This window comes from Nicotiana sylvestris, chromosome 6, assembly GCF_000393655.2.
Source record: "Nicotiana sylvestris chromosome 6, ASM39365v2, whole genome shotgun sequence".
Taxonomy (NCBI): domain Eukaryota; kingdom Viridiplantae; phylum Streptophyta; class Magnoliopsida; order Solanales; family Solanaceae; genus Nicotiana; species Nicotiana sylvestris.
This window is the reverse complement of record NC_091062.1, coordinates 64,719,994-64,744,581: the sequence shown is the minus strand read 5'-3', so window position 1 is coordinate 64,744,581 and position 24,588 is coordinate 64,719,994. Positions and strand designations below refer to the sequence as shown.

The window sequence follows — 24,588 nt, the reverse complement described above, 5'->3', positions numbered from 1 at the left end:
TCATATAAATAGATCTGTACACAAAAATGTACAGAAATTTAGTATGAGCACACCATGGTGGTGCCCAGTAAGTAACAAGACTAACCTCTGTGGGGTAGTAACGAGGAACAATAAAGACACCTACTGGTCAAATGAAATGAACAGGATATGATAATAAAATATCAAGATAAAGGTACCGAGGTAATACCAACAGCGGAGAGAAATCAAAATACAAATAATGGGAACAATAAAGGGGGAACACCGGTAGTAACGAACGATAACCAAATAAATCAGATAACCAAGTAAATCAGATAAACAAGTAAATAAACAATGACATAATAGAAACAAATACAAGTAAGAATGTATCCAAATAAATAAGTCAATACAACCTCAATCAATCACATCATGTCTAGTACACAATCCCTACCATATCAACCCTCGATTTCTCATATCGTAATCTCAACTTCATAACCTTCAACACACATGGCACCTTGTGCCCCCATATATTCCATCCCTCTTTTGACAACAAAATCCACATGCCATACAATACATAATGTCTATAAAATGCACTCAATATGTCCATGAAGTCTCATTTACCTAATATAAGTAAAATTACAATTTCTAAACTAATTAGGAAAGCAAGCGAGAAAAGATGAAGTTGTTTCTTTTGAAATCACTTGAGTAAAGAAAATACCCCTTTTAAATTAAAATGCAACATTGAATGGAATATTACCTTTAACATGAGAGTTAATAACTTAAAACTTAGTAGAAATTCCTTTTTAAGTAAAATACAACCTCAAACGGTTTAAGGGGATATAATTGAGAAACTAATTGAATTAAGGATGTAACAATTATTGAAGTTTGAAGTATTGGAATGTGTGTGTGTGTATATATATATATATACGGTGAGGTATTGAAAATGCTATAGCTGCACGTTATCACCCTTCGTGCTTTTACTCTCGTTCTCACCATAAGAATCAATATTCACTTTTATTCTTTCTTGTTGCGGTGTGCAACCCAATACCAATCATATAGTACTGTTGCAGCGTGCAACCCGATCCAAATCATATAGTGATGTTGCGGCATGCAACCCCATCCAAATCATATAATGATGTAGCGGTGTGCAACCCCATCCAAATCATATAATGATTTTGCGGCATGCAACCCGACCCCACCTATCCACCCTTATTACTCCTTGTTGCAGACCCGATCCCATATAGTATTGTTGCGGCGTGCAACCCGATTCTAATATATAAATCAACACCAATCATAGAAGAATCCTGGCAAGGGAACCATAGTCAAACAACAATATCCTGACAAGGGAAGCAATATCATAAATAATAACATCCCGACAAGGGAACAATAGTATGCCAACATTATCTCTGCAAGGGAAATAATATCATAAGCAATAACATCCCGGCAAGGGAAACAACAAGTACATAATAAGGGTCATGGAAAAACCAAGAAGCACGATAACCTCAACAAAATAACAAGACATAATAGGCACGTGACAACTACATCGGTAACCACAACAATTGGACATGTAACCTATTTGCACGAAGTCATAGAGGAACTCACAATCAAGAAGTATCAAAACAATAAGGAAGGTAATCACTTCAATTAAGGCAACTAGACGGAAGCTAACAATATCCAATGGAGCATATAGAGACAATTTATGCAATTATTAAACTAAATCATAACAGGATACTTTCCACATAATGAACATAAGGACCTAAGAACCCTAGAGAAAATCCCCCACAAATAAGTCTAAGCATACACTCGTCACCTCGTATGCATGGACTACACTTAGCATAGAAGACCCAAATCCTAAGGGAAATTTCCCCATACAAGGTTAGGCAAGATACTTACCACCAAGACGACAAACCGATACTCTAAAATGCACTTCTCAGGTGAAAAGACTTCCGAACGGCTCAAATCTAACCAAATTAACTTCAAAGCACAAATAAAACATATAAGAAACTATTCTGGATCATAAAGTCTCAATCTTTAACAAAATCCAAAAATCGGTCGAGATCACCCGACAAATTGTCTCTATGATCACCCGACAAATTGTCCAAAAAGTCGACCCACGGGCCCGTACCTCGAAACCCGACAAATTTTACAAAAAACCAAATACCCATTCCTATACGAGTTCAACCATACAAAATTTATCAAATTCCAATACCATTTGGTCCCTCAATCATGATTTTTCATTTTAGAATTTTTCTTCAAAAACCAACATTTTCCTTAACCTAAATCACAAATTAAATGATAAAAATGAAGACAAAACCATGGAATATAATCAATTCTAGGTAAGTACACTTACCCAATCATTTTTCTTGAAAAACCCACAAAGAATCGCCCAAAACCGAGCTCTAGAACTCCAAAAACGGTGAAAATGGCAAACCCTCAGAATAGAGTACTATGTATTCTACCCGGGTCTTAAAGCATCGCGAACGCGGAGGAAGTATTGGGTTCGCGAAGAAGAAAAATGAAAGATGCCCAGTTGTGCTTCGCGAACGCGACAACATGCACGCAAATGCGAAGAAGGAAAATATTATGGCCCAGAGATTGCTCTTCGCAAATGCAAAGAGTGGAACGACATAACTACGCGAACGCGTGAGGGGGACGCGAACACGTTGAAGGATAAGGCAGCGCTTTGTGAACGCGAGGCGTGTTACATGAACTCGAAGAAGAAAAATGAGGTGACCAACATTAAAACATCGCGAACGCAAAAGGCTATTCGCGATCATAGAGAAGGAATACCAGAAGCAGAATACAGTAGTCCAAACAATATAAAAATGGCCCGTATCTCACCCGAGGCCCAGGGACCCCGTCCAAACACACAAACAAGTCATATAACCTAAGAAGGACTCGCTCGAGGTCATAAATCACATTAAAACAATTCCATAAACGAGGAATCACACCAAAAATCGAACTTAGGAACTTTCAAACCTTCCAACTTTCAAAACTCGCGAAACCTATCAAATTAACCCGGAATGATGCCAAATTTTGCAGACAAGTACAAAATGACATAACGGAGCTGTTCCAACTCTCGAAATCATATTCCTACCTCGATATCACAAAAGAGTACCATGAGTCAAACCTCTCCATTTTCCAAACTTTAACTTATACATCGCCAAAACACCTCAAATTACCCTATGGACCTCCAAATCCGAATCCAAATGCATGCCTAAGTCCAAAATCACCATTTGAAGGTGTTGAGATCACCCACGACCCATTCTGGGGCCGTTTACCCAAAAGTCTAATTCCGATCAAATTCTCACCGTTTAAGCTTCCAAAACTAGTTTGCTTCTTCCAATTTGACTCTAAATCATTCAGAAACAGAATCCAACTATGCACGTAAGTCGATACACATAATATGAAGATGCTCTAGACCTCAAACTGCCGAACCGGGCGCAATTGTTCAAAATGACCAGTCGGGTCGTTACAAGTACAAGGAAGCAACAAAAGTAATTGATTAGTTTATTAAGATCATATAGTCATGATATATAGATGAGCAGTGTACTAAAAGCAATAGATGTGACTGATTGATTGATTAGTTGAAACCCTATAGACATGATATCTGGATGATCATTATCAAAACATATGTTATTATATCGTATAGGCACGTTGTCTAAGTGTGCACAGTAGTAGACATAGAAATGGGTATGTCAAATACTAACATGCTTTGAACAGTGTACAAGTGAAGATCCCTATAGGCATGATTTCTATGAGTGTGTAGAATGAGAACACGTCAAACAAATAGAAAACAAGGCAATTAAATTCTATTGGGAAGTTTTCTACCCGTTCATGCGAGAATCAGAATACCCTATCCCCTTATCACTAGTCTCCCCATCATTTATTTACAAATTATTACATTCCCAAAGATAAAGGAAGAAACAAACTCGAATATTATAGAATCGAGATGATTATAGGCCCAGTAAATAGACTCAAGAACAGCTAACCCAATATTGCCTGGGCCTTAAACACACTCTTTCACTTGAATAGTAAGCCCAAATCCAAATACTTCCCAAAACAGGAGAGTAAGTCCATTCGCACAACCCAAACACATAGATGGACTCATATCCAACCCAACAGATACAATATTGACCACTTTACCAAATAAATTAATGGACCACACATGGAAATCAATTAAACAGTTCTAAGGAAACACCTCATAGAGATAGGGCTATGTGACATTTAGGAGGATTCATATACGCATAGGTATTTCAAAAGCGAGAGTAAAAATATTGATTAAACAAAGAACATGAAACTAGAAGAGTCAATAGACTCGATTTATAACATGATAAATGCAACATAGGTTAAATCATTAAGAAGGTGAGAGTATTCTAAGGATAGTCACAACACTAGGAGAGTTAAGGAGACATGCCATTTTGGATTAACAAGGTAAACATATTAAACACATATGAGATGAACATGCTAGGATTTTCCGGAATGAGTTCAAAATAGATCATTAGCCTAAAAGGATTTTAAAAACTCGGAACTAAGCCATGAGTGGTCAGAAAGGACCATAGTCAGGAAATAGCAATTACACATGACAAACAAGCAAGCAAGAAATCAATGAGAAGCCTAATAATGTTGAGTATAACACAAAGATCTCAAAGTCCAAAGGTATCATGGCTAGAACATATATTATCTAAAGGTTAAATGGAACAGGAAGACTCGGAACTTAAGCTAGTTGACAATGTATGGTCATGGAATCTAAATGTATTGGATTCATTTAGAAGCATAAATAATACCAAAGAATGCAGGATTGACCAAACACCAAAAATAAAGAAACATGTTTGTTTAAACACTGCGATAGCATATATAGTTCATGTAAGCAGGTCAGAATAAGGTTCAAATAAAGGAACTATTAGTAGAAGTTCATTAAGGCAAATTCTGGGTAGGAGATGATTCCATAGGAATATCAGTACGAGAATTCAAAACAAGGCATGAGAAAAAATTTACAATAAACAGTATAACAACAAAGTAAACATAAAGGTACGCAGTCATTCAAGTTGAACATATTGGAGTTTAAAAATCTAGGTAGGTTATGACACTCGAAGACTTAGAATTGCATAATTTCCATAAATCAAGTAAAATTGCCAATGATGATAACACAATATTGGAGTTATATTGGTTAAGACAACATGGGTATACAAAGCACTGGAAACAAGCAAAGAGAATAGAATTGCAAATTTCGAGACACTCACCAGTTTCTAGATTCAATAAACAAATAGAAGAGAAGATTAAGTGTCAGCAATAGCTCGAATATCAGTAACAAAGAGAGCAACCAAAAGACCTAAATCCTTACGCGTCAGTGTTCATGCGGGCCTTAAATGAGCCTCGAGTAGTGCTCACCCAAGGGAGGACGATATAGATGGTTTCGGTGGCCTTGGCTTTCAGCCAGCCAAGAGCCAAGAATGCAGAAAATAGAGAAAAATGGGAGTTGAGAGAACAGTAGTTAAGTAATAAATCGTAAGTCTTCTAGGGGAACAGACAAAAAAGGGGGTTTATATAGTAGTGAAAATTGCACAATCAAGCAAGGAAATATAATTAATCAAACACAAATAAGGAAAGGAGAGAAAGCAGAATCGATTTTGATCCAAATTAGGAGAAAAATCAAGCAATCCCTAGTTTTGCCTAGAATCTTAGATTGGTCGAAGAATATTGGTAAATCGGACCCATATAATCTTGACATTAATGTATATAGATGAAAAATTATCTGAATCTTGAGGAGAGAGTCTGATTTCTCTTGATTTGAGAGATTGGTACTTGCCAAAAATGGGGCAAGTACTATGTAATACCATAGTCATGTAAGAAACAACGAGATAATCTATAAAAGGTAAGTGAATCATGGTAGGAATCCATGAGTTAATTGGATTCAGAGAAGGTTGGTGAAGGCGGCTAGGGAAATATGGATTAGGGTTTGGGGTTGGGTAATTAAAAGTGGTAAGATAGTTGTGGGGCGTTGATATTGAGAGATCAACGGCCGAAATTAAAAATTAAGCAGGGCGAGTTATTTTAATAGGCCGCGCCCGGGTTGGTTTAAAAGGGTGGATTGGTTTGGGCTAAAGGGATTGGGCCAAGTGTTTTGAGGTCTGGGCTGGTAATTTGGGTCCCAAAATTGACGTAATTTGGGTTAGATTTTGAATAAAAGAAATCAAGGAAGAAATAAATGAATAAAATAGCTAAATGAATATAGAAATACTATTTATGTGACATAATATTTAAAAAAATAATAACTAAAGATTGTAAATACATATGTAATTTTATTTTTACCAAAATAAAATAGTAAATGCAATTAAATTTTAAAGTATAGGATACTAATGCCAATAGTACAAAATACAAATGTAATTATGGAAAAATATTACATAACATACATGTGGGTATAAATAATAAATTTAAATGATTAAGTCATCCCAAAATAGTTTGAAGGGATAATTAATAAATATTTGAACAATATAAATGCAAGAAAAATAAATTTAAACATTAAAATTATGAATAATTATCGAAAATACTTATATGATTCTTTTAAATTGAGTTACGAGGTAAAATGATATTTTGAAAAATATAAAGAATATTTTATAAAATACGAGGACAAAATTGGGTATCAACAGCTGCCCCTCTTAACCCAGGAATGATGAAAGAATTGTCGGGTAAAGGAAATGATGACCAATTTTTACCGAAATACGCGAGGATGACGCGTTTTTGAAAAAACAAATGGGGGTCGAACCCTGGTTCTTGAGTTGCCTACACATCCCTGGTGTTACGGGAATCAGGCCGCGTGTAGTTCTAGATCCAATGATGAATAAAACTGATAGAGTTGTTATAATGGTGGTCGTGTGCTTCGAAAAAGGATCTCTTGAATAGGATAACGTCCTAAGTAACGAATAATTTTGGTTGGATCTATGAATGCGAAGTAACGTATAATTTTCATTGGAGCTATGAATGCGAATTTGAATGTTATGAAGGTTTGAAATAAACGTTTGGGCGTTTACGGGACAAAGAATAAACAATTGCTGATTATCAGCTACGTTTGAGATAATCAAGGGATATGAACATTGCGAACGGAAATTAGAGCGAGAATTGCTCCCGTTTGTAGAACGGTTACCTCCCGAATTACCTGCAAAAGTTAAAACACAGTGCACGCCAATATGTAAGGTTATTGTTAAAATGTAAACATGATGCAGATTCCCTTTGGACCTTGAGAGTTTTCTTTGGACGATGAAGACGGTGTCTTTAGACCATGACGTCCTGGGCCATGAAGCGTATAATAAATGATTCGCATGCCATGAAATTGTGTCTTCTGGCCATGAGGATGATGCCTCTAGACTATGATGCCTTAGAATAATGATGTCCAATTTTGGGAGATCCCTTGGCCATGTTCTGATGTCTTCGGCTATGAGGATGATGCCTTCTAACTATGATGCCTTCCTACAATGTTCCAACACATAAAATGCGAAGATGCAGAGATATCAATTGTTTGATAGAGGGAACAACTGATGCTGAGTTGTATGCGAGAATAAGACAAGGCAGCACTTAGCCTTGGATGTGATGAGGGTAATGCTTAACATTATCCAATAATGCAGGAAATGCTCAGCCTCGTGCAAGGTAATGGGGAAAGTGCTTAATCCCATGCAAAGGAAGGCAGTGCATAGCCTTATGCAATAATGGAGGCAGTGCTTAGCCTCATGTAATATGATGGAGATGGTGCTTAGTCTAATGCAATAATGGAGGCAATGCTTAGCCTCATGCAACGTGATGTAGACAATGCTTAGTCTCACACAAAGGAAGGTAGTGCTTAGCCTTGTACAATAATGGAGGCAGTGCTTAGCCTCATGCAATGTGATGGAGACCGTGTTTAGTCTCATGCAATAATGGATGAAATTCTTAGCCTCATGCAATGTGATGGAGAAAATTCATAGTCTAATGCAAAGGAATTCAGTGCTTAGCCTTATGCAATAATGGAGGCAGTGCTAGCCTCATGTAACGTAATGGAGACAATGTTTAGTCCCATGCAGAGAAATGCAGCATTTAGCCTTATGAATGATGAGGGAAATTCTTAACCCCTATGCAATGTAATGAGGATAGTGCTTATCCCTATGCAGGAAAAACAACGATAAAATGCGAGGGGGAGAAGTGATCCTTAGATTGACACTTTTGTCACGCCCCAACCTCGGGAGGCGCGAAAGACGCTCAATCGAGTAAACCCAACAGAGCAAGCCTTGTCAAACACTCTCTACCAAACTCAATATGATTAAGGAACCATGCTTTCGGTTATTTAGACAATAGGAAAAGTTGTACATTCAACACTGTTAGTTCATATTATATCACAACCTTAAACTGTAGTTAGGTTCCCAAGATTTCCATACAGTTACAATTTAGAGAAAACAAGAGCATAGGATTACAACATAGTTTATAGACCCATCCGACACCCGTACATAACCCGCACAAACATCTACGAAGCCTCTAAGGATAAAAAAGACAATTATGACAACGCCAGCAACAAGGCCCCGGTCATACCTCAAAAGTGAAAGTCTACAACAAAAGATGCAGAACATAACCCCTTGATGAAAAAAAGGGGCTCACCAAGACTTTGTGAGGAGGATACTCCGCTACGCGTGATCGACACTGTCCGCTATGGATCCACCTACATTCATTTAAAAATATAGCGCCCCCGGCAAAAGGGACGTTAGTACCATAGAATAGTACTAGTATGTATAACTAAACACCATCTTATTAGAAAGAACTATCATACAAAAACAAGGAAATCACAAGAGACAATCAAATATTTAACCGCACACCACATCATCAATTAAAGAATCATATAACTTTCACATAATTTCCATAGCTTTAGTTTTGGGGCATTTCATACTGTTCATCATTGTTCACAATACCACCGCTATCTTGAGCGGAGTTCGATCACGACCCGATCGTCTAGGTTGCCTCATTTGAGACATATACCTCAATTACAATCTCATTCTCTTTTTTCCAAAATTCAATATCAGCATAATACCACCATGTGTGTGGAATGGCGTCTGATCACGGCCCGATCGGCTAGGCCGCCTTACCAAGGCGTTGTTCCTTTCTCATAATCATCTCGTTTCAATCTTTATTTCACATAGATCAATTCATAGGCACTTCAGCCACAATTATCACATCATGTCCACTTTTAATACCAACATTGCAATTTAGGATAATAGGCACATACAAGAGCATTTCAAGTGTAAACATAGATAAGATTTCACATAGTTGGCGGGACAATCTCAGTTTAAATCCTGACTTGAGGTCTAGGCATTCCAACACATAGTTTATATTCTTCACACATCTTTAAATTATCAAGATTAGTATATTGAACATATTGAGAAACACCTATCACGTATATACAGTTGCAAAACCAATTCATATGAAATAACAATCAATTCAGCAATACAATTAGAATCTTACCACATTTGTATATACACCAACGGAGCTCAATTTCTAACAGGAGGGGGTTTTAGCCATACATACCTCAATGGAGCTTTCTTTAAATTCTTACAAAATTCCGAGACTCTTAGAAACTTCAATTTATTTTATGAAAATTACAAATTGAACCAAAAATTAGAGACATGATTAAGATTCTAGCTCATTTAAGTATATTATCAACCACTAAGTGTGCACTGCGATTTTAGGACCCTTTTGTGAGAGATTTCTATCATTTTACACCCCCAATTGCTGTCTTTTTGGTTCACAACCTCCCCATACCCTATTATCTTTTATGCATGCAAGAAAATCCATTCTTATACCTATGACTCCACAAGCTAATTACTCATTCTAGAGTAAATTTCGAAACCAAAGGTTAGGGCTCAAGTTCATACCTCTTGGGGTGAAGGCCTAGCAGCTTTTCTTGATAATCTTCAAGGGCTTAGGCAAGGATTGAGTGGGGAATTGTTGAAGATCACCCTCTCTCTCGAGAACTTCCTCTCTCACTCTATTTGAAGTAAAATAGCATAAAATGGGTCTAATGGGTGTTTTTAATAGGATGGGGTCGGGTTTTAAAAGTTAGAAAATAGGATCCCTGACGAAATTTTCAATCGCATAACGGACACGCGACCCACAAAAGGGACCGCAAAGATGGTCCCAAAAACCTGAACAAACTACCCGTGTATGCGACAAGAATACAGTTTGCATACCTGTTTTGCGGTCGCATAATGCACCGCAAAACTGCCCCTCATAAAAAATTCCAAGGGGATTATGCAATGACTATGTGACCCGCACTATGAGCCTTCGGGTTTTTGAGTAGAAATTTTCACGGGGCCTTACATCCCCACCCACTTAAGATCATTCGTCCTCAAATGAGGATCAAGGTTCACTTATTAGCGATCTCTATGCAACCTCAACTTTTCACAACATGAAACATATCAACAGTCCCAAATTTGGCTAACTCCCTAAATTTCCAAATATTTTGCCAGAGTTTCCTTTGTATCTAGGCCTATCCACCTGTCAGAGAGCCCCAAAAACATATCTTAACAGCATATACGCATTCCGTAGAAATAACATAACTTGTAAAACATTAACTGTGGCCGCATAGGCAATATATAATCAAAACAAAACAGTTTTACATAGACCAAATCAAAGGATAAGAGTTCAAAAGAACCAAATGCATAAAAGCTATTACAGGGCTATACAAACAAATGTGGGTACTTCTTTATCATTTCTTCCTCTACTTCCCAAGTGGCTTCCTCAACCTGATGGTTCCTCCATAATACTTTTACGGAGGCAATTTCCTTTTTTTTCAATTTCCGTACATGACTGCCAAGAACGGCAACTAGAACTTCATCATAAGACAGTTCTTCATTAACCTCTATATTTTCAACTGGCACAACAGTGGTCGGATCTCCCACTACCTTCTTCAACATAGACACATGGAAGACTAGGTGTACCAATGACATCTCGGGTCCTCTGAATGATTCTGTGCAGTCCGACATACCTCAGACTCAATTTTCCTTTCTTTCCAAACAGCATGATACCCTTCATGGGGGAAACCTTAAAAAATACCCAATCATCCTCTTTGAACTCCAAATCTTTACGACGAACGTCCGAATAAGACTTTTGGTGACTCTGAGCAGTTTTCAACCTCTATTTAATAATCTTGACTTTTTTTATAGCCTGATGCACAAGGTCCGGCCCTATCTGTTCCACTTCTCCTTCCTCGAACCACCCAATGGGGGACCTACATGTCCTACTATACAATGCCTCAAATGGTTCCATCTGGATGCTAGCATGGAAGCTGATGTTATAAGAAAATTTGATGAGTGACAAATGATCATCCCAGCTACCATTGAAATCAAGAACACAAGCACGCAACATGCCCTCAAGCATCTGAATAGTCCGCTCTGCTTGCCCGTCGGTTTTAGGATGAAAAAATGTGCTAAGATTTACATGCGTGCCCAAATCTTGCAAAAATTTCTTCCAAAAGTTGGGTGTGAATTAAGCCCCTCGATCTGAATTGATTGAGACTAGAGTGCCATGCAATTTGACTGTTTCTTTGATATACAACTGAGCATATTGTTCCTCTGTGTCGGTAAATTTAAGTGGCAAAAAGTGCATTAATTTTGTGAGTCGATCCATGATTATCCAAATTGAGTCTAACTTGCGCGGAGTGCACGATAACCCTACCATAAAATCCATGTTGATCATCTCCCATTTCCACATTGGAATTTCTATGCTTTGGGCCAATCCACCGGGCCTTTGATGTTCGGCCTTCACTTGCTGACAGTTCTGACATTTTGCCCCAAACTCTGCCACATCCTTTTTCATGTTGTTCCACCAATAAACTTCCCTAAGATCATGATACATTTTCGTAGAACCTGGCTGCACGGAATACTTGGAAGTGTGAGATTCTGCCATGATCCTTTTCCGAGGACCATCAATATCCGGAACACATAGGCGGCCTTGGTACCGTACGGTACCATCAGCCATGGCAAAGGAAAAAGCTGTGGTCTTGTGTTTATGAATCCTCTCTTTCAGTTGTGTTAACAATAAATCATTTAATTACTTCTCTTTTACTTCCGCCACAAGCGATGATTCAGCCCTATTCTGCACAATCAATCCTCCTTCATTAGAGTCCGCAAGGCGAACTCCCAAACTAGCCAACTGGTGAACCTCACTGGCCAACAGCCTCTGATATGCCTCTAAATGAGCCAAAATTCCCGTAGATTTTCGACTAAGAGCGTCCGTCACAACATTAGCCTTTCCCGGGTAATAGAGAATATCAATGTTATAGTCCTTCAGTAACTCTAGACATCTTCTCTTTCTCATGTTCAACTCCTTCTGCTTGAAGATATATTGAAGACTCTTCTGATCTGTAAATACATCCACATGAACCCCAAACAAATAATGTCGCCAAATCTTTAGCGCAAACACCACTGCCGCAAGCTCTAAGTCATGGGTTGGATAATTCTTTTCATGATTCTTGAGTTGCCTAGAAGCTAGGCAATAACCTTTCCGTTTTGCATTAAAACACACCAAGCCCAATCCTTGAAGCATCGCAATACACCACAAATCCCTCTGTACCCTCTGGCAGGGCTAATACTGGTGTTGTAGTCAATCTTGATTTCAATTCTTGGAAACTCCTATCACAAGCATCGCACCATTGGAATTTAACTGCTTTCTGCGCCAATTTAGTCAATAACGAGGCAAGAGTAGAAAACCTCTCCACAAATCTCCTATAGTACCCAGCCAAACCTAAGAAACTGCGAATCTCTGTTGGAGTGGTAGGTCTAGGCCAATTCTTCACTGTTGCAATCTTTTGAGGATCACTCATAATTCCTTCCTTGGAGACAACATGACTCAAGAACGCGATAGATTCAAGCCAAAATTCACATTTTGAAAATTTTGCATACAGTTGATGTTGCTGAAAAGTCTGCAGAACTACCCTAAGATGGTCAGCATGGTCCTCCCGACTTCGGGAGTACACAAGAATATCATCAATGAATACTATCACAAAGGAGTCTAGAAAAGGATTGAAGATTCGATTCATAAGATCCATGAAGCTGCCGAGGCATTTGTTGGCCCAAAAGACATCACCAAAAATTCAAAGTCCTATACCGAGTCTTGAACGCTGTTTTTGGAATATCCTACTCCCTTTTCTTCAATTGATGATACCCGGACCACAAGTCAATTTTTGAGAAACATGTAGCTCCTTTCAATTGATCAAACAAGTCATCTATTCTTGGTAGAGGATATTTATTTTTGATTTTGACTTTGTTGAGTTGCCGGTAGTCAATACACATCCGTAGCGACCCATCTTTCCTCCTTACAAACAAGACTGGTGCGCCCCATGGTGACACACTCAGCCGGATGAAACCCTTTTCTAGCAAATCCTTTAGTTCCTCCTTTAGGTCTTTCAATTTTGTCGGTGCCATTCTGTAAGGTGGAGTTGATATAGGCTGCGTGCCTGGCATCACGTTGATCCCAAAATTAATCTCCCTGTCTGGTGGGATCCCAGGGAGGTCATCTGGAAGGACATCTAGAAATTCATTCACAATTGGTACGGACTCAAGGCTTGGTGCGTTGGCATCGGTGTCCGTAATAAGCACCAAATGATAGATACACCCCTTTTTGATCATCTTCGCGGCCTTAAGGTAGGAAATAAATGGACCTTTTGAAACTAAATTATCTCCCTTCAATTCAACAATAGGCTCATCGGGAAATTCAAGCCTCATAGTTCTAGTCCAACAATCAAGTTTGGAAAAATGTGAATAAAGCCAATCTATTCCCATTATTATATCAAAATCGACCATTCCCAATTCAATAAGATCAGCCGTGGTATCCCTACCCCGTACCATGACAACACATCCTCTATAAACTCGAGTATCCATAATATACTCCCAAACCAGAGAAGACACCAAAAATGGCTCATGAAGCTGATATGGTTATATCCCGAATTCCATAGTAACAAAAGGGGTAACATAGGACAGGGTGGAACTAAGGTCAATAAGTGCATACACATCATGAGATTGGACAGTCAAAATACCTGTAACAATATCTGGAGAAGCCTCTGCAGTCTGACAACCACTCATAGCATAGAACCAGTTGGGTCTTCCTGAACTCTGCGCACCACCCCTAGCTGCACCACGCCCTGCGGGTGCTGGGGTACCTCAAGCTGGAGAAGGGCTGAAGATGTAGCAGCTGCTGGGATGGCTAGCTGTGTTGTGCCCCTACACTCTCCCTGGCGGTATACACGACAATGCCTCTAAATATAACCCCTCATCCCACATCCATAGCATATGGGTAACTCCAAATAGCAAATCCCTGAGTGCATCTTCCCGCACCTAGGGCATGGGGACCTTTCTCCTGACCGACCCCGCTGGTGGGATCCCCTATTGCCCTGAACGGGCTTGAAATGAATCCTACTAATGCTGGTTGGGCCCTGATAGCGGTGCAATAGCCGAAGACTGTGCAACAGACTGGGATGGCCCTAACAATCCTACCCTGAAAGCTGATCTTCCTCCATCTAGTGACTCTCTCATGTTGCCCGTAGACCGGGCCTTGCTGTTACCCTCTCTCTCCATTTTATTCTTAAGTTTATGATTTTCTGTGTCCTAAGCAAATGCTACCATCTTCCCATAGTTCATGTCAGAATTCAAGGCAGCTGTAGAAGCCTCATTAATAGTCAAAGGATTAAGGCCCTGAACAAACTGGTGCACCCTGGACTCCATTGTGGGCAACATGTGAATGACATACTTGGACAGGTGAGCAAACTCCATGTGGTACTCCCACACACTTCTACTACCTTACTTCAGATTCTCAAACTCTACCATAGGGGCTGCCCTTGTCTCAGCAGGTAGGAAATGATCTATAAAAGCATCAGCAAACTCGCTCCACCTCGCCGGAGGGCTCCCCCCTCATGGGAATCTTCCCACAACTCAAACCACAAATAGGCCACCCCTTTCAGACCGTAGGCAACCAACTCTACTCCCTTTGTCTCAGTTGCACACATAACCCTGAGGGTATTGTGCATCTCACTAATAAAATCCTGAAGGTCTTCTTCTGGATTGGCACCCGTAAACACTGGAGGGTCTAACTGAAGAAATCTATTCACCCTGGAACTGGTGAAATCCCCTTGCTGGCTGGATGACTTGGGTGCCATATTGGACCTCTGGGCCTGAGAGGCCACTATCTAGGTTAACATCTGAATAGCTCCCCTAAGATCCCCATCAGAAATACCAGAATCAGAAGCCGGGGTTGGAGGCGGAACATGAGTACCAATGGGAGGGATAGTGGTACCCTCCGCAGGTATAGGAACTAGGGTAGTATACTCTGGAATATAAGAACCAGACAGGGTGATGGCAGGGCGACTACCCTGACCCGTAGTATCAAGTGGTGACTCATCAGCCACTCCTGAGGTAGCATTGGCTTCTTGGCCAATTCTCGCTTTCTTCTTAGCTGCCATTTACTGAAAGATAGAACACTGCACTAGTTAGATGGGGAATAGTTTCATAACAAGTTTTGCCGCACGATCCTGAATATCAAAGAAGGGTGTTATTCCCAAATGCCCAAGTAGCCTCCAACTTATAGATGCCGTCGACTACACACCGATAAGAAGGATTCTACTAGACACGGCTCCGAGACATCCTAGGATACTTTAAAATCTTAGGCTATGATACCAATTTGTCACGCCCCCAATCTAGGGAGGCGTGATCGGCGCTCAATCGAGTAAACTCAACTAAGCAAGCCTTATTTAACACTTTCTACCCAAATCAATATGTTTAAGGAACCACGCTTTCGCTTATTTAGACAATAGGAAAAGTTGTACATTCAACACTGTTAGTTCAGTTTATATCACAACCTTAAACGGTAGTTAAGTTCCCAAGATTTCCATACAGTTACAATTTATAGAAAACAAGAGCTTAGGAGTACAACATAGTTCATAGACCCATCTGACACCCGTACATAACCCACACAAACGTCTACGGAGCCTCTAAGGGTACAAAAGATAATTATGACAACACCGGAAACAAGGCACCGGCCATACCTCAAAAGTGGAAGTCTACAACAAAAGATGCACAACATAACCCCTTGAAGGAAAAAGGGGCTCACCAAGACTATGTGAGGAGGATGCTCCGCTAAGCATGATCGGCACTGTCCGCTATGGAGCCACTTACATTCATTTAAAAATGTAGCGCCCCTGGCAAAATGGGTGTTACTACCATGGAATAGTACTAGTATGTATAACTAAACACCATTTTATTTGAGAGAACTATCATACAAGAACAAGGAAATCACAAGAGACAATCAAAGCTTTAACCGTATACCACATCATAAATTAAAGAATCATATAACTTTCACATAATTTCCATAGCTTTAGTTTTGGGGCATTTCATATTGTTCATCATTGTTCACAATACCACCGATTTAGTTATGGGGCATTTCATATTGTTTATCATGAGCGGAGTCCGATCACGGCCCGATCGGCTAGATTGCCTCATTTGAGACATATACCTTAATCACAATCTCATTCTCGCTTTTTCGGAATTCAATATCAGCACAATACCACCATGTGTGCGGCATGACTTCTGATCACGGCCCGATCAGCTCGGCCGCCTTACCGAGGCGTTGTTCTTTTCTCATTAGTCATCTTATTTCAATCTTTATTTCACATCGATCAATAAATAGGCACTTCGGCCACAATTATCACATCATGACCACTTTTAATACCACCATTGCAATTTAGGATAATAGGCATATACAACAACATTTCAAGTGTAAACATAGATAAGATTTCACATAGTTGGCATGACAATCTCAGTTTAAATCCTGACTTGAGGTCTAGGCATTCCAACACATAGTTTATATTCTTCACACATCTTTAAATTATCAAGATTTGTATATTGAACATATTGAGGCACACCTATCATGTATATACAGTAGAAAAACCAATGCATATGAAATAACAATCAATTCAACAATCCAATTTCAATCTTACCACATTTCCATATACAACAACGGAGCTCAATTTCTAATAGGAGGGGGTTTTAGCCATATATACCTCAATGGAGCTTTCTTTAAATTATTACAAAATTCCGGGACTCTTAGCAGCTTCAATCTATTTTATGAAAATTACAAATTGAATCAAGAATTAGAGACAGGATAAAGATTCTAGCTCATTTAAGTATATTATCAACCACTAAGTGTGCATTGCGATTTTAGGACCCTTTTGTGAGAGATTTCTATCATTTTACACCCCCAATTGCTGTCTTTTTGGTTCACAACCTCCCCATACCCTATTATCTTTTATGCATGCAAGAAAATCCATTCTTATACCCATGAACCCACTAGCTAATTACTCATTCTAGTGTAAATTTCGAAACCAAAGGTTATGGCTCAAGTTCTTACCTCTTGGGGTGAAGGCCTAGCAGCTTTTCTTGATAATCTTCAAGGGCTTAGGCAAGGATTGAGTGGGGAATTGTTGAAGATCACCCTCTCTCTCTAGAACTTCCTCTCTCACTCTATTTGCAGTAAGATAGCATAAAAGGGGTCTAATAAGGTATTTTTAATGGGATGGGGTCAGGTTTTAAAAGTTAGAAAATAGGAGCCCCGACGAAATCTGTGATCTCATATGCGATAGCATAATGGACATGCGTCCTGCAAAAGGGATAGCAAAGATGGTCCTAAAAACCTGAACAAACTGTTCTGCGGTCTGCATACCTATTCTGCGGTCGCATAACGCACCGCAGAACTGCCCGGGCATGCGACAAGAATCCGGTCTGCATACCTGTTTTGCGGTCTTATAATGCACCGTAGAACTGCCCCTCACAAAAATTCCAAGGGGATTATGCGATGACTATGCTTCCCGCATATTGATTATGCGATCGCATAATTGGCCGCATAGTTAACCTCAAATTAACCATCAAACTAACTGACTCTGCGGCGACTATGCGACCCGCATAGCTATTATGCGGCCGCATAATGGACTGTAGAAATGCACTTTTCTGGAAAACATTATTCCTTACCTTTTTAATGCACATATCTTAACATAAATTCCTAATTTGGCACTAGTTTGAGTAGAAATTTTCACAGGGCCTTACAGCTTTTGCGCTTGGTGACTTCTGTTAGTAAAGGTAACATTCTTGTTATAAATTTGTTGACATTCTTGTCATATCCGTTATGCCTCCATCCAAAGAAAAATCATGAGTTTTGGGGGGGCAAGGTTGTTCCGTGCCTTAGATTCTTCATTTCACCTTTCCTCTTTATGTTGATGCATTGTTCGAGTCACCCTCAGTAACATTTGGCTACTATAGAAAATGCTATTTTTTGAAAATTGCATTTATGGCATATCATTTTTAAGTAATGCAATAGCTTAAAAAAATGAACAAAAGTAAATAGTTTGGTCGAATCATAGACTGTGACATGCTTTGAGACTTTGATAGGTTTTCGCCATATTTCTCCATCCATCTCTACAAGTATAAGCGCTCCTCCTGTCAATGCACGGTGAACCATATAAGGGCCTTGCCAGTTAGGTGAGAATTTTCCTTTTTTCATCCTGATGTGGGAAGATTCATTTCAACACCAATTGTCCTGGTTTGAATTGCCTTGATCTAACCTTTTTGTTGAAAGCCCTTGCCATTTTATTCTGGTAGGGTTGACCGTGACACACTATGTTAATTCTCTTGCCGTCAATGAGAGCCAGTTTCTCATACCGGCTTTGTATCCATTCCACATTACCGAGTTCGGCCTCTTGTATCATTCTTAGGGAAGGAATATCCACCTCAGCAGGCATAATAACTTCAGTACAGTAGACCAGTAAATAAGGTATTGCCCTAGTTGACGTATGAACCGTGGTACGGCACCCGAGAAAAGCTAATGGTAGCTTCTCATTCCTTTGCTTGTAGTTGTCCACCATCTTTGTTAGTATTTTCTTGATATTTTGGTTGGCGGCTTCTACAGCTCCATTTAGCTATGGCTTGTATATTGTAGAATTTCGGTGTTCTATATTGAACGTTTCACACATGGCCTTCATCAGATCAATGTTAAAATTGGTGGCGTTGTCGATAATGATTGACTCAAGTACTCCAAATCGACAATACGATCTCGGACAAAATCCGCTACTACCTTTTTAGTCACAGCTTTATAAGAAGCGTCTTCAATGAATTTTGTGAAGTAATATATAGCCACCAAAATGAACTTGTATCCATTCGAAGAAGCGGGTTTAATTGGTCCGATGACATCCATGCCCCAAGTAGAGAAAGTCTAGGGTGAACTTGTTGCATTGAGTTCGTTGGGCAGAACTCATATCATATCAGCATATACCTGGCATTGGTGGCGCTTCTGTACATACTTGATACAATCTATCTCCATTGTCATCCAGAAATGCCCTGCCCTTAATATCTTCTTGGCCATAAAGAAGTCTTTCATGTGAGGTCCGCAGGTTACGTTGTGTATTTCTTTGAGCAATCTAGACGCCTCCTTGGAATCGACACATCACAACAACCCCAAGTCAGGAGTCCTTCAATACAAAATTCATCCACTCTGAAAGAAGTGGTTGGGCAATCTTCGGAGCATGCGCTTCTGAGTGTGTGTAGCATTATCTGGGTATTCTCCTTTATCCAAATACTCCTTGAACTCATGGAATTGTTACATCCCGCATTTTCATATGTTAATGTTTTGTCGTAAGTTAATCGACGTAAGTTCAGGGATGGGATTATTTTGAGATTTCAAGCATTATACTATTTCAAACAAATGATAAGTAAATTCGTGAAGGCGAGAGAGGAAGCAAGTCAAAGAAAATGAATTTTCATCCAAGTTTGGTATTTTGGGATAAAACACGGCCCGAACTAAAATACATGGTATTTGTGGACTAGTGCCATATAAGGTACCACATGACCATGATAGTAGGAGATTATCAAGTTAATCAAAAGATTAGTGGTTAATTAATAATAATTTTGGATAAGGTTTAACGTGGCTGCCAAAGCTTTTATATAAGGGTGACTCTTGATTTCATAAGAAATGTGGCAAAAACATGGAAAATCATTGGCCAACTAAGCCATAAGTGTGGCCCACCCCCCACTTAGTAAAATGCTTATTAAAAATCAAGACATTATTCTTCAATCAAAACATAACCAATTCCAATATAACAGCATTGATTTCAAAGATCAAAACAGAAACAATTCCAATACTAGTAACATGACTTCAACGTGATTTCTTGAAAAAGTTCCAACGAGGTTTCTTAACATTATAGCAACGTAAATGTCACGATCATAAATCCAGACCCGATCATGATGGTACCTCTCGTGAAGACAAGGCCAACCGACACATTCCCATTTCAATTTTAAGCAATTAAAATAATAAGTATTAAGTCTTAAACATGATAAATTCCAAAATAAGTAGTGAACAGTACAATTTGCAAAAAACAAACCCAACACAGCCCGGTACCGGGGTGCCTCCACTCATGAGCATCTATCAATTTAATACAAGTTTGAAGAGTCTACAAAGCTACTACAGAATCGCTAATAAGGGAAAGAAAATGAGATAAAGGGGAGAAGCACGGGGCTGCGAACGCCGAGCAACTATCTCGTGGACTACAAAATCTGTCGGGAGCTCTCAACCCTCGCAAGCAGGATTAGCAACGCCTGAATCTGCACACGGGGTGCAGGGAGTAAAGTGAGTACTCAAACCCAGTGAGTAATAATCATAAATAAAGATTGAGAAGTACGCAATCACGTAAGGCACATAACAGGCTATAAGGAAGCAGTTAAAGCCAGTAAAAACGGTAAAGTAGTAAAGATGTGTGAAGTCACTAAGTTTAGTTTAAAATTCATAAAAGGCCTTTTTAACAATTAAGCAAGTAAATGATAGGCAATTAGGAAAGATAAATGCACAAAGGATCGCCCCACGGGTACAATGTCAACAAATCCGCCCCTTGAGCAACATCTCAGAAACAATACAAGCCACTCGGGCTATATCTCACATCACAATGGGTACCCGCACTCATTGGGGGTGTGCAGACTCATGGAGGGGCCCCTTACGGCCCAAGCGCAATATCAAGCCATCTTGTGGCATTATCACTAGGCTCTCGGCCTCATATGAACAAGCCACCTCATGGCGTACAATCTCATGCCCTTGGCCTCAAAATCATAATCAGTGTTTCCTCACAACATATGCCCTCAACCTTACTCAATCAGAATCTTACAAGCCACTCGGGCAACAGTAAAACATGGTGCTCAGCTCAAAATATCATTTAAGTGTTTAAGTAGAGTAAGCATGGATGAGTTATGAAAACAGTGGAATATAGCATTATTGAGTTCAAGTATAAAGTCAAAATAGTAAGAAAATATCAATAAAAATTTTCTAAGGGTTCAAATAGTTGGCACGAGGCCCAATTATGGTATTTATCCCAAAACATGATGATAGCAAATAGTTCTCACTTAAATACGAGGTAAAATAGTCATTCGGGATGGACTAAGTCAGAATCCCCAACAGTGCACGATGTCACGCTCGTCATCAAGCATGTGCGTCAACTCAATATAACACAACGATGTGCAATCTTGGGTTTCATACCCTCAGGACATCATTTACAATCATTACTCACCTCAATCCGGTCAAATCTCTAGCCCGCGACACCTTCTCCACTCGAATGGGCCTCCACTTGTGTCGAATCTATCAAAAATTAGAATCACGACGTCAAAATATGCTAAGTGAACGAAGCCCAATCAAAAATAATCAATTTACAACACAAATCCCGAAATTACCAAAACCCGACCCACGGGCCCACGTCTCGAAATTCAAAAAAATTCACATCAATGGATTCCTTATCACTCCCTGAGTTCATTCATACCAAAAGCATCAAAATTCAACCACAATTGACCTCTCAAATCCCAATTCTATGTCTCTAATTTCAAGCCCTAGTTCGTCAATCTTAGGCTTAAATTCCATGATTAATTAGGTAGATTTAACATTAAAATCGAGTTTTAAGTCCATGAATCTTACCTCCAAGTGATTCCCCTTGAATCCCTCTTCAATCCTCTTCAAAAAGCTCCAAAATCGCTCAGAAATGGTGAAAATAAACCCCAAAATCGCAGACAAGACAACTATTTAAACATTCTGCTCAGGCCTGAAATCCTTCTTCGCGAACGCGGTCAACACCTTTTGTTCGCGAAGCACAAAAATAACTTGACCAAAAATTCCTCCTTCGCGATCGCGACCTGCCCATCGCAAACGGGATGCTTCCTCAGACAACTCTTCGCGAACGTACCCCTAAACTGGTGAACGCAAAGAACAACATGACCTCAAACCCAGCTGACCACTTTCCTCTACGCGATCATGGAGCTTCACTCGCGAACGCAATGCTCAATCCCTCAGCCCTTCGCGAACACAGAGCCTTCCTCGTGAATGCGAAGGCTAAAATTCCAGCCTTCACCAGCTAGCCTTTCGCAAACACGAGGGCCTACTCGCGAATGCGAAGGCCATTTCTCTGCAACACTGATAAGTAATTTTCTGCAATTCCAAACATCATGAAATGGTCCGATTGACCACCCGAAACTCACCCAAGGCCCCTGATACCTCAAAACAACATTCCAACATATTCCATAACCTCATTCAAACTTTTTCCAACCTTCGGAACTCTCAAAACAACATCGAAACACCAAATTCGCATCAGATTCAAGCCTAAGAATTCCAAAATCTTCTAAATTACGCTTTTGATAAGAAACCCAACCAAACCACATCCGAATGACCTGAAATTTTGCACACACATCCCAAATGACACAACAGAACTACTGCAACTCTCAGAATTCCATTACAATCCCTATATAAAAATCTCACCTATCAACCGAAAATCGCCAAAAATCCAATTTCGTCAATTCAAGCCTAAATCTACTCCGTATCTCCAAAACTCATTCTAATCATGCTCCTAAGTCCCAAATCACCTCTTGAAGATATCCGAGCCATCGGAACTCACATCCGAGCCCTATAACACATAAATCAACATCCGGTTGACTTTTCAACTTAATCTTCCTTAAAAGAGACTAAGTGTCTCAAACCTTACCAAATCCTCTCCGATCCCGAGCCAACCAACCCGATCACATATAGAAGAGATAGACAAAGAAATAAGAAGCAGAAAATGGGGAAACAGAGTGGTAACTCATGAGATGACTGGCCGGGTCGTCATAGTAAAATTTTACGTTTCTAAAGGAGTACGATACACCCTTTTTCAAGAATATCATATGAATTTTTTCCTACTCTAGGTATGTTAAGGCTAAGCCTTATTTAATTTTCATGATCTCTTCATTACACAGGTTTGAGAACAAGACATAAAGAACAATTCATATCCCGGAATTTACGTATATTTTCCTAGTCTCGCAAGTTACGTATATTTTCCTAGTTTTGTAAGTTAGAATATTCTCCTTATCGGGAATTCATATTCAATTGAGTATTTCCTTCTTCCAGTCAAGAGAGCAGAGAGTTTGTATATACAGTATTAAAGTATTTTCATTATTATCGAGCTATAATCGATGGGTAGGCCCTTATTGGGCAACCTCTAATCAGATGGTAAGTTATATACCGAGCCTACTGTGGCCGAGCGCCTATGAACCAGCCTATTTGGTCGAGATACAGTGCCTATTATGGCGGAGCGCCTATGAGCGAGCCTACTACAACAATATATATATATATATATATATATATATATACACACACACCGAGCCTTATAGGGTCGGACAACTATTTTACTTAATATATTGAGAGAGTTGAGTCAGTATCAGCAGGTAAGCATATCTTTAGATTATCTTTCACTTCTAGACGCTTTCACTTATTATATTATCAGTTCAGTTTCAGCTTTTAGTATATTGCCTCACATACTCGGTACAATATTTCGTATTGACGCCCCTTTGCTCCGATTCAGCTTGATCGGTAAGATCCATGCCTTTTGGAGTTGCCGGGTCTAGAACCTTATGTGCATCTTGTATATATATGTATATATGTTATGAGTAGGACCTGTTCCGATCACAGTATATCCATCAGTAGAGGCTTGTAGACATATCCTATTAGTTACTGTAGTATGTTGTCTTGCAGGTATACTTTGTTGGTTTGTCAGTTGTAGTACTTATGACGGCCTTGTCGGCCTAGTTTATATAATTATTTAGTCAGCATTCGTAGGTGTCTTCCATTATGGCCCATAGCCAAAGTATGACATAACATATTCAGAATTCCTTAGTCGCAAGTTGGTACGCAAGGATAGGTGAGGGACCAGGTACCGGTCTCTCCCCCCAGGTTCGATGCGTGACAAAAGTGTTATTAGAGCAGTTCCATTCTAGGGAGTCTACAAGCCATGTCTAGTAATGTCTTGTTTATGGATGTGTTGTGCACCACACTTATAAGCAGGAGGCTACCGAGCTTTTAGGACTGTCACTCTTTCTTCTTACTCTAGATCATGTGGTAGAGCTCACTTATAAGAATTCAAATTCCGAACATATATTTTATTCGTAATAAGACAATGTCTACATTTAGAAAGATGATCGATAAGAGATATAGCAGTGGAAGTGTTGAGTTAGAGGAACTTGATTTTGCAACTTGCTTATAATGAGTAAATAAGAGGTCTTTAGCAGATCATGCGTGTACTAA

The 24,588-nt window shown here is 39.5% G+C and overlaps 2 protein-coding genes across 2 annotated transcripts; both read right to left on the bottom strand.

The window, feature by feature from the left end:
- Window positions 1-10,407: 10,407 nt before the first annotated feature.
- On the bottom strand, window positions 10,408-11,949 carry LOC138870710 (uncharacterized). Its single transcript, XM_070148542.1, has 3 exons — window positions 11,647-11,949; window positions 10,656-10,874; window positions 10,408-10,467 (listed from the first exon to the last, which is right to left on the bottom strand). The coding sequence occupies exons 1-3, from the start codon at window positions 11,947-11,949 to the stop codon at window positions 10,408-10,410; spliced, it is 582 nt and encodes a 193-aa protein (XP_070004643.1).
- Window positions 11,950-18,529: 6,580 nt separating this feature from the next.
- LOC138870709 (uncharacterized) lies at window positions 18,530-18,874 on the bottom strand. Its single transcript, XM_070148541.1, has one exon. The coding sequence runs from the start codon at window positions 18,872-18,874 to the stop codon at window positions 18,530-18,532; it is 345 nt and encodes a 114-aa protein (XP_070004642.1).
- Between the last annotated feature and the right edge of the window lie 5,714 nt (window positions 18,875-24,588).